General features: G+C 36.4%; 2 protein-coding genes across 2 annotated transcripts in view; one reads left to right on the forward strand and one right to left on the reverse strand.

Annotated features, from left to right (window-relative positions):
- The first annotated feature begins 971 nt into the window (after positions 1-971).
- LOC108574957 lies at positions 972-1,584 on the forward strand. Its single transcript, XM_017937632.1, has 3 exons — positions 972-1,105; positions 1,177-1,261; positions 1,390-1,584. Exons 1-3 carry the CDS (start codon positions 972-974, stop codon positions 1,582-1,584), a joined length of 414 nt encoding a protein of 137 aa, XP_017793121.1.
- Positions 1,585-10,315: 8,731 nt separating this feature from the next.
- Positions 10,316-11,248, reverse strand: part of LOC108574890 — a 13,857-nt gene continuing 12,924 nt past the window's right edge. Inside the window, 3 exon segments of the mRNA XM_017937545.1 lie at positions 10,316-10,597; positions 10,702-10,857; positions 10,950-11,248. The exon segment at positions 10,950-11,248 is cut by the window's right edge and continues 20 nt beyond it. Coding sequence (XP_017793034.1) covers positions 10,450-10,597; positions 10,702-10,857; positions 10,950-11,248 — 603 coding nt within the window. The 3' untranslated portion in view covers positions 10,316-10,449.

The following is an 11,248-nucleotide window of genomic DNA, read 5'->3' on the forward strand; positions in this document are numbered from 1 at the left end:
TGGTAATGCGAACGTGACCAATGAATTTCTTTAAAGATCGAAGCAAGGTTCGAAGAATTTTACTCTGGAAAGATCCTCCTTATATATTTGTACGAGTTACGTCTCAGGATACTGTGTTTCTTTTATCACCCGCTCCAAATTATCTACTGTATATAGGCATTATATATGTATACGCAAAAACGCGCGCGCGCACACACACACACACATACAGGGGTGGAGTTTTATCGCAATATTTAGCTCAGTTAGCGTATAATCTAGGCATAAGTTGTATGTATGACGTGCGGTACGATTATATTTCAAGTGGAAATTAATAAACGGCCTTAATTACACATGCCATCTTCTTCTTTCTAATCCTTCTACATTATTTCAACACAATTCCTCTTGTATAAATCCAAAATTTACGCTTCTATTACAAGAAGGACTAACATACAAGATAATTAGTATAATTGAATGAATGAAAAAATTCTACTTGCTCTGTAAACACAACAAGGCCACCTTTCCAACGTAATTACACACCTCAGAGACTTCCGTTTTCCAACAAATTGGAGAACAATGGTACCAGCACCTTTCTGATTGGCTAAAATAATTCTAACGTTGCGACAATGAGGACAGCACACATTTAACCAGTTCAAGCACTGGAAAGACTAGAAGGATGTCATCAAGGAACACCAAGAAATTCATAAGGCATGACAGAAAGCAGAGAGAACTAGCCATTCGTCCCCGTGAACGTAACAGTTTAACTTAACGTCTCGTACAGAGAGTTTGTAAGACTATTGCGAAATACGAAAGCTTTTCAACTACTTCTCGCGTACTCATCGGTGATTTGCTCAAGGTGAGAAGACAACTATAACTCCAGTCTTTCTTCTTCTATTGCATCAATTCACGCTTTCTATTGAAACAATTGCTTCAGACTAATTATACTTGTTAAAAAAATGAAGAAAGGAAATTAGTTTGTATTGTGATACTCATAGATGACTTTTAAATCCCTGATGAACTTTGGAGGCCTCGCTAAGGACTCTTATCATTCTTCAATTGATAGGTATCACAGTGGTTCCGGTGGTTATCATCATAGTAACTCTGGGGGGTATTATCATGGTTCACGGGGGTAAGTACTGGAGACAATCGAAGAATTTAATACAATTGACACTTGTTGGGAAGAATAATTCATGATTTCAGAAATTCTAAAAGCAAGGGAGGCAATGGAGCAGCTTTGAGTGCCTTGACTTTACTTGCTTTCTTGTTTCTCATCAATGTCATGCAGGTAATTATCATAATCTATTCTAGTGCTTTCATTCAACAGGTCATGAATTTATCATTTTAATGAAAAATGAAAAATTTGTTTGGTATATAAAATAAAACATTAAATATACTTTCCATCCATACTTTCAGCAATCTATGCAGGATAATAATTTAATGCCAGCAACCACGGCAGCCACGATAGTGTTACGCGATGGTGATCAACCAGTGATCGTCGACACCAAGGAAGAGAAGGAGAACAAGAGGAACGAGGCGAAGCGTGACGGTAATTATGGGACAGCAGCAAAATCCAAGATCCAAAGGCTTAACAGTCAATATATTAAATGAAATCAGTATTAGTACACAATGATTCGTACAGTAGTTTGAAAGGAGATGAAGAAATGAATTTTTGGTCCGAGATCATCGGAATCGGTAGCTGCTTTTTCCGTGAACACTTGTCTCTTTTCTTTTTTGGTTTTCGTTTTTCTTTCTTACAACAATCCATCTTAAAAGAGTCGCCAGCTTGAGAATCGTATTAAGATAATTATTTTTATTGAATGATTCTGTAACAATTCCTAACATAGATGTACTTCGAAATATCGTATTTATGTTTAGCAATACGTTATACTCCTCGATACATTCCATTGTTTTTTTTTTTTTATCGTTTTACCTGTTCTTTTTCCCGCTGGTTTCCATTTCTCTTTCTATACATATGTATATATATATATACACATACAAGGTGACCGGTTTTAATCTATAAATGCAATTATCTCCAGAATTGTTCCTTACTCAGAAAAATGTTTCAAATAGAACTTGTTCGTTTTCGAGGGGGAAGTAATTTAGTATAGTTAGTTTGTCTGTATGTGGACGCATGAAGGACGTATGAAGGTCAACATTATTTTTTTAAATGGAATCATATAATTTTTTATGCATTAATCGATGCACCCCGGTATTTTCTACAAAAATGTATTAAGCTATTTATGTCGGAAAGTCATTAGTTTTATCAATAGTCCAACCGAGCAACCTCCCCCACTTAGATCAGGCAACGCTAATGTCGGTGGTACATATGTCGAATTTCGAAGTTCATATCTCGATAGTGGATGGAGCGACAGACACAAGTTTATAGTGTTCTGAAAACATCTCAATGCCAGTCATAAGAATATGTAATAAAAAATGCAGGTTCCCATTTAAAAATTTTAATAAGACTTTCATAGGACGTTTCAAGATCATCGCAAGGTCACGCACATAAGAATATAGTATGCTCCCCTCGATATCATGCAATGTTTGTCTGAAATATTTTTTCGTATCATTCATATTTTTAGAGATATTTGAGCGGTTCGAGATAAACCGGACACGCTGTATACATACATATAAAGGGTGATCCACGCAACTTGCACACCTTGAATAATTTCTAAAGTATGCGTTGTATGAAAAAATTTTGTATACAACAGTTGCATGGTTTGAAGGGACATCATGTCGTGCACGCACTTTTTTATAGGAGGTGTTTCGAACATTTCAAGGTCAACTTCGTCATTTGAAATGGAATGCTATATTTTTTATGCCAAGATATGGAAGAATGTTGAATTCTGAATAAAAAAGTATTGACCTAGCGCTGTCTTACAAAAATCTTTGCTGCTATTGAACCTCCAACTTGATATTACGCTAAGTATATTTTCAAGAAACGAAACGAAATTATTAGTTAATTATTAGGCTTAGGGCTAATAAAGACAATACTTCTTTACTCCGAATTCACCTTTCTTCGATATTTTCGCTTAAAAAATATAGAATTTTACGATAAAATCACGAAGTTGACCTTGAAACCTCTGAAACGTCTCCACCTATGAAAAAAAGTACACGCACTGCATAATATGCTCCTCCAAACCATGAAACTCTTGTACAAAAATTTTTTCATAAAACGCATACTTCAGAAATTATTCAAGGTGTGCAAGTTGCGTGGACCACTCTGTATAATAGCCGTATAGTTTTCTTTGAGAATAAACATACATATATACAGCGAAAGATCTTGATCTCTTCTTTCCTTATTTTCTCTCTTTTTTTGGTTTTGTTCTCCTTCGAATTTATTCCGTTTTAAACGAGAACCAATTGCAAAGATCGAACGTTAACTCCCGGTAAGTCGACGCGGAACTCGAGTCGAAAGATACAATACTTATAAGAATAGACTCTATAGGAATAATTAATTTGCTGTTTCTCTCAGAAATTAACAGGCTCAGAGTCGTCCACAACGAAGCTTCTCTCTTTTTCTTGCGGATTAACTTTTTTTCACTATTTCCCTTTTTGTTTTAATTTTTCGCACGTACAGTAGACTCCCTCTTAACCGGTCCCTACGGGACCGTATAAACGAATGGTCGGTTAATCCGAAAATATACGCCAAATTTTATTTATATCATTTATAAATAAAATGTAGAATGTTGTTATATATTATACGTTCACGTGAACTGACTGCGATCCAAATACAGTTAAAAAATTATAAAACCATTAGTGTGCACTGTATCCGTTCCTAGAATCTTTTGCCACATTACTTACATGACAGGCAGCAGAATTTTGGATGGAAACTTAAAAAGTGATAAAAAAGATTAGATTACAATATTCGATACAAGAACAGAACTCTTCAATTAAATTCTTTACACTTTCAGCTTTTCTCTTTTATTTTATTTCAAAATTAAGTCCGAAATTCGTTCGATTGAAGTTTTCTTTATGATAAATGCTGTGAATCACGAATGAGCTACGTAACATGTAATATGTCAGGCTCCTAACGAAAATGTGGTCGGTTAAAGCGAAGAGGGAGTCTATAGTAATCTGTTTTTTTTTTTTTTTTTTTTACCGTTTTCTCAATTTCTCCACTCGCTCCACAGAGTGGAGATTTTAGAAATCCGTATATACAGGGTGTTTCCTTTAACTCACAATGTCGGAATATTTCGCGAGGGATTGAATCTATCAAAAAAATGTGTTTACAAAAGTTGTTTGATACGAAGGGGAACATCATATGGTACAAATTATTTTTTTGCGGGTTGAGTGGTGACGGAGAAATTTCTGTCAAATTCATTTACTTAAATGGATCCATATATTTTTCTTTTTTCATAGTATGATGGCATTTGTTGAAACAAATTCAATGACCTGCCTTTGTAAATTTGCGATTGTTTTAAAATGTTAGAAATTATGTTATAAATTCATGAGTTCCTAAGGAGTCGTAAGTTACCGACATAAATAAACTAAGTTTATTTCTACTTACCAATGTTTAATTAGAGAAAAATTTTCACGATTCATATTGACGTTTGTAGCATTTTGTAACTTGAGAAGCATAAAGGGAGATAAGAATTTCGATTTTTGTTTTCAGCGTGCAGCCTAATAGCCGTCAAGCAATGATTCAGGCTTACTTAACTCCTTAAGAACTCACGAATTTATAACATAATTTCTAACATTTTACAATAATAAATGATCTCATATGGCAGGTCGTTGAATTCGTCTCAACAAATGTCATCGTAATATGGAAAAAAATATATTGTTCCATTTAAAAAAATTAATTTGACTGAAATTTCCCCGCCAACACTTAACCTGCTTAAAAAATTTGCACCATCTGATGTCCTACCTTCCTACCAAACAACTTTTGGAAAAACATTTTTTTAATAGAGATATTCTAACATTGCGAGATAAAGAAACCACCGATCTGGTGGTACAAGCAGAAAGGAGGTGAATCTACATGAAAAAATAAATTGAAAAAAAAAAAAAAAATAGTTTTTTTCGTTTTCGAGTAAATCGGTGTTGAAGACTCGTACATTTTTGGTGAAGTGTGCGTACGCTTTTATATGATCTTAATTATGTTTATGTTTGAAGGATATGATTGTACTGTTCCAATTACCGTTCCGATTTCTAACATTAAGTACTAAGGAGTAAACATTGAAGTAAAACGATAACGATAACGATCTTTGTAATAATTAGCAGCCATAGATGCGTTACCGACACATGATACCGAGTATCATTACGGCGTTCCGCGAGTATCATATCAACGTAGCCTCTGTTGCTGTATGTCAACATATTGACAGAACGACAAAGGCTGGAAGTTTGACACGGAAATAACAAGTTATAACATTGACGAAGTTCACGTATGCAGACGTAACAAAAACTAATCTATAGTGTAGCCAAGTGTACACGAACTCAACGAATCTTCAACAACGGTTCACTTAAAAACGAAGCCTTAAACGAAAAAACATTATTCTCTCTTTTCGTCTTATTTTTTCATGTAGATTCACCTCCTTGTGGCTTGTACCACCTGATCGGCGACACCCTGTATATCATATCAATAACGATATCAACATATCTCTTTCTTAAACTTTTTTCTTGGTCACTTTGAAACTTTTGACGATTTAATAATAATAATAAACGGCGTATGTAGAATTTATGGTTCCTCGACGAAGAATCTTCATCAGCGACAAGCTTCGAACTGATTCTTGTAAAATCTCACAGAATAAAATTGATTTAATAAATCCATTTCTTTTGAAAAGTCAAAATGTAAACATTGATCGCTCGTCGTCGTACTCGATCCCCTGTCGAGAATAATTTTGTAGAATTAAAACTCTAAAAGATACATTGTTCTGTTATAGACGTGTCGCTTTGTAAAATTTCAACGATTAATTCTGTTCGATAATATGAGAGAATATTTATACCAACTTCTGAGTTCGTGGACGATTCTTTGCCACCGATTCATCGTCAACTTCCTGCATCTAGCCTCGTACACGACTTCCCGTCGGCGAGAGAACATTCTAAGTCTACAGGAACGCAGTTTTGAAATGATTGAGCCACCCGTCCAAAAAACACAAACGTATCTTTTATTCTCTTTCTCCGTCCGGTCGTTTTCGCTCACACTCACTCCATTTTCTCTCTCTCACTCTCACTTGCCACGCTTCTCCGCGATATGCACTCTTCAAATATATTTACACAACACGTCAGAAACATCGAAATATCTTTGCAGACTTCTGCTATAATCGTCCAATTATGCTTAAAAATAATCGTGAACGTTCTTGCGTATTGCTAATGGAGGCTGGATGGGTGGTCTAGATTCTTCATCCTATAGGATCAACAACATTCTCTTTTATTTCATTCGCCATTTTTCACTTTCTTCCAGTGGTAAAATTTGATAAATACGAGAATAATCTCGTAAAAAGCTTCTAGGATTCGTGGAACAATGAAATTAAAATTGGATGATAATTTTACTTTAATTTATTAAGTAAGAATTTTCTCTGGAAAATGGAAATTTCATCTGCATAAAACAGACGATCTCCAAAGATGGTCCAATATTAATTTTATCGTTCTGTCTTTGAAAATGAAATTAATTATGAAGAATGCAAATATGAAAAGCTATGGAAAAAATTGTGACGATGATACTCGAATGAATTCTCGACGAGGGAATCAAGCTAAACATCAACATCTAAGAAAAGATTCGGTGATCGAAGATCCTTCCGTAGACCTCGACGGGCTAGCTAAATAACTGGCTAATAATCGTTCAGAGATTCGTTAAGTTGCCTCCAGTGCTTAATGCTGGATATTCTTCTTCAATTCCTACATATGCGTATCGAAGAAATCGAAATAAACGTCCCTTTGTGCACCGATCGACCGAATAAATCTGTAGGAAAACAAAAGACAAATAATAAAAAAAAGATTAAAATTAATACATTAACAAAGTTTCATTTTGAAAATTAATGTAATCACGTTTATTATCTAAATTAAATAATTTTCTGAGTGGTGAAGAGGTTATAGAACCATTAATGGCGGGAAATAACATGGTCAGTGCACTAGACGCGTTTCTCAGAACGTTATTTCTTATTGAACACAGTGTTAAATACACATAGTCGTACACGGCTAGTTGAAAAGGTACGATTAGAAAAAGAATCATCGTCGGAGAATCAGAATATTTCATTTCGACTGCTCCCTTGAGATATCACTTTTGATTCCGCTCGAAGGAAAATCACAGGTTCACTACAGCATTCTCCGACAAGAAAAACGTATGTATTTTTAACAGCCTCGCTAATCCGCGACGATCGATCGGTAAAGCTAATTGGTTCCTGACTAATTGTTTGTTAATCGTCGATTAACAAGGCGAAGGAAAGATACGAAAGTGCCGAGCAATTAACTTCATTGTTTCCTTTTTTTAATGAATATCGTTTCGCGGGAATCGCTACTTATGCTAAACCGTACGACTGTTATATCCTGTGATTTCTGTTCGTTCGATCGATTAATGAGGTTTCAAGAACTTTACGTTAACTCTATTACCTTGTACTCTTCGATTTGACTTCCACGGAACAGAATCTTTCTCACTTCAAGAAGGAAAACTCATCTCTTCTCAAAATAAAGCTATTTTTCTAACTTCAGAATCTCTTGTGAGATTCAAGAACTTTAAACTTAGTTTACTGAACAACTTTCATCACTGTCCATACAAAGAAATCCCTACTGACACAACAGACCTGAAACTTTGATGCTTTAAGAAGGTTAGATGGTTAAAAACTATCATCTAAGCAAACTGAACAGTAAAAGAAGGATGGTCCTGATCCATTGACACGAGATAAGCAACCCAAGCACTCTAACTTCAATATAATACTATTGGATCGATTCTGTCACTGGTGGTGGTCGTTTGATTCTGTCATTCCTAAGCCCTAACCTCGAAACCTCTGTGTTTCACTGGCCAACGGAATGGATGAGAGATCGCTGTCGTTTTATTCACATGAACAGTGGCTACTGAAGGATCGATTTCCGGTATTTGAAGCTCGATAACGAAGAGATGAAACGAATTTCATGGATATGAGAATGATATGCACCACAGGGTGCGTCGCTGCAAATGCACACACGCGTTTTACACGCACACACCACTCTTACGTAATACTGATCGAACGATCTATCCATAAGGCCTGATACACACTAGCGTGCCGTTCCCAGTCCAGTCACGGTGCATTTCCGGTCCAGTCAAATATTCTTCTATGGTTTAGAACATACCCATTCACAATATGGGTAACGCTTCGGCCTCGTCCCAACAACTATCTTTGGGAAGAATATTTTGCTGAAGCGTGACCGGACCGGACCAAGATTGAACCCATAGTGTGAACGCGTTTCTTCATCTACCACTCTCGGTCATTCCACTTCAATTCGATCACTTTCTGGCAGTATGTCTTCCAATTTTGATGAAACTGTAATATGTTGTAGTCTATTTCTTTTTCATTCGCATCACAAAAGATGGAACTTTCTAAGAATATTTTTAATTTTGTTGTACGTATACTTGTTCAATATGAAAATTGTAAATAAGTTTCTCGAAACTAGAAACTCTCGTTTCTAAAAATCTTAAAAAATATATGTTGTTCCTTGAATGTTTCTCGATAAGCATATCAAATTTTATTAGTTTCATTTCATAATTATAGTCAGGATGGCGCTTCAAAGGCAACCGGGTGTCGTTTCAATACGCCGAACGATCAGCAAGTACATACATTGAGAACGGACCGAAAACGGCACACTAGTGCTTATTGGGCCTAACGCACATTACATGCATCGAATAGAGATGGCGTGCAAAATCACTAACAGTGATTTATCACAATGATCGTAATTTTTTTTTGTCTTGGATGAATTTGCTCACTGTGATCGCAATTCCTGATTTTTAAAGAAAACACATTTAACATGATTTAAAAATGAATTACATTACTACTTGTATTTCTAAAAATCAGTAAAAAAAAAAAGAAATGATAAAAGAATGATTTCTTATAATTATACAACATATATGTTATGTAACATATAGATTAGAATAAATGATAATAAAAGAACATAAATTTACGCGTGCAAAGAACTGTTGTTATGTTCGGAGGAACAAACGTTATCGAATCACTCGTGATTTGCAAGTAGCAGGTTACGCCATCTCTAACGTCGAACGAAATACTTGAACATTATATTCCTTCGACTGTCGCGTATATTCACATTAATTATTTTTCATTTTAATAGAATTTGTAGTACGCATGAAAGTCGAGGTGGTATGGTAATAATTGCTGACATACAACGCTTGATAAACTTCTTCCGCGCTTAATATAACTCTCTATAATTGCAGGGATACTTACAGACTTAATTATAAGTTTATCTACATGATATGAAGCTTCGAAAAGGCGTTTTCTTCGTTACACGAATTCTTACCCCTTTTGTTTTTGACAGTCGATAAAATAATCTTTTTTTCAAGATTTTATTCATGTTGTCAAGGGGCAGGTCTCGTGAATACAAAGTTTGCTAATGATATTCGAGAATACATGTCACCTCCATGGTTCGAGGCCTTGCATCCATTCTAGGTAATCCTGATTAGATCATTTGACTAGTTTCTCTATCGTATGACACGTCGACGTTGACGTTTGGTTTTAATTTCGATTGCAATGGAGGGCCTCGAGGAGCTTCCAAGTTCGAAAACGAGTTTGACACATTCACCGCTAAGTGTATTTTACTTGAATTAAATTATATTGAATTTAGCATATGAATGTATATTATGTGAATGTGTTAGCAGCCACAGTCCATGAACGATCTCCCAATTTGCATTTCTCTCTATCATAAGGAAGCATTTAGTGATAAGGTATATACAAACTGCATATTCTTGAGTCAGACGAATGAACAAACAATGCAAGCGCTGTGAACAGCGGTAATGTATTCGATGTTCGGTAAGTGTGACTTCGGAGAAACAAGGCTCATAGCCGACGACAAGAAAAATCGTAACGATGCAAAACTTATTGATCCCTCGATTAATCGAAACGTTTCGAACGTTCTTTGCTCAATTCTTCGAATAACGAACGACTCTGTCGCCATGTTGAAATACTTTCGATTATACATGGTGTTTCCTAAGTTTCCATATAAAATTTTTCAATGCATTCTATAGTGAAATATGACGCAAAAATATTATAGAAATACAGCATGAAACTTATCTGGTTCAATGTGATTATTGATAATCACTGATTATTGATAATAATTGATAATAATTATTATTATCTTCACTTTTCCCTTTTAGTTCATATGATATATTATACAGAAACTTTTGAAACACCCTGTAGCCAGGAAAATTAACAGCCAGAGAGACAGAGACAAAGTGTGTTCGATAGAAAAAGCGAGAGAGCAGAGTTGCTCCATTATTCCATAAAAAGGAGAACGTTCGGTGAGGAGAAGATAAGGCGAGGCGTGCCGTGGAGAATATTATTGATGCAGTGTCTCGTCGGTCTCGTCCTGGGACACGATACTGGACCGGTTTGACCTGACGTCCAGGTCCATGCTGAACGGTTTCCCGGAACCACGCAGAAACGACGACGTGCCCTCCTCGATGCTACACTCCAGCGAGCTGTCACTGAAAGTACAGAAACAAACCTCTACTCATCACTAACGTCTTCGACGATTGTTCTAACGAAACCGATACAGCTGTGATCGATGATCGTACCCGGGCGCGTTTACCTGACGATGCTGGCACGGTCCATGGGCGTGGACGTGGGCACCGTGCAGTTATCGCCATTGCAGGGTCGTTCACCGTTGCTACTACAGGACGAGGATGTTCTTGTGGCCGCTGCCTCCTTCATTGAAGCCCTTCGTGATTCTTCATGGCACTCGCATCTATTTATTAATTACACAGATTATTCCATTGCAATAGACGGAAGTTTCAAATCACTACTACAGAGTTATTAGTATTGAAACGTTTTGCACACCTGCACTCTTCAGGTTGCACATAGCTATACCCGCCTGATTTTGAATCGTCGTCAGGTCGAGGTATAGTTTGGATCCTCTTCGGCGCCTTCCTTTTCTCAGGGATCTCCTCAAAGTTAATCCAATTACTTGGCCTACTGGAGGCTCTTGGTGGCAGTGGAGGCGGGCTAGGTGACTTTCCAGCGCCCTTTCGACCCCCATCAGGCACCTTACCAGCAAATTCCATGAATGTGTTCGCTGCATGCTTTCTTGGGCTCTTCAGTTTGAAGCTTTCTTCACGTGGAAGAGATATTTTCATATT

This window comes from Habropoda laboriosa, unplaced genomic scaffold (genome assembly GCF_001263275.1).
Source record: "Habropoda laboriosa isolate 0110345459 unplaced genomic scaffold, ASM126327v1 scaffold210, whole genome shotgun sequence".
NCBI classification, from domain to species: domain Eukaryota; kingdom Metazoa; phylum Arthropoda; class Insecta; order Hymenoptera; family Apidae; genus Habropoda; species Habropoda laboriosa.

What these genes read in the sequence shown, in the direction of transcription:
- LOC108574957 (XM_017937632.1), top strand. Translation starts at nt 972, where the DNA reads ATGACTTTTAAATCCCTGATGAACTTTGGAGGCCTCGCTAAGGACTCT. An exon ending in TATTATCATGGTTCACGGGG is followed by an intron (nt 1,106 to 1,176) that starts GTAAGTACTGGA and finishes TCATGATTTCAG; the next exon opens with AAATTCTAAAAGCAAGGGAG. An exon ending in TTCTCATCAATGTCATGCAG is followed by an intron (nt 1,262 to 1,389) that starts GTAATTATCATA and finishes CCATACTTTCAG; the next exon opens with CAATCTATGCAGGATAATAA.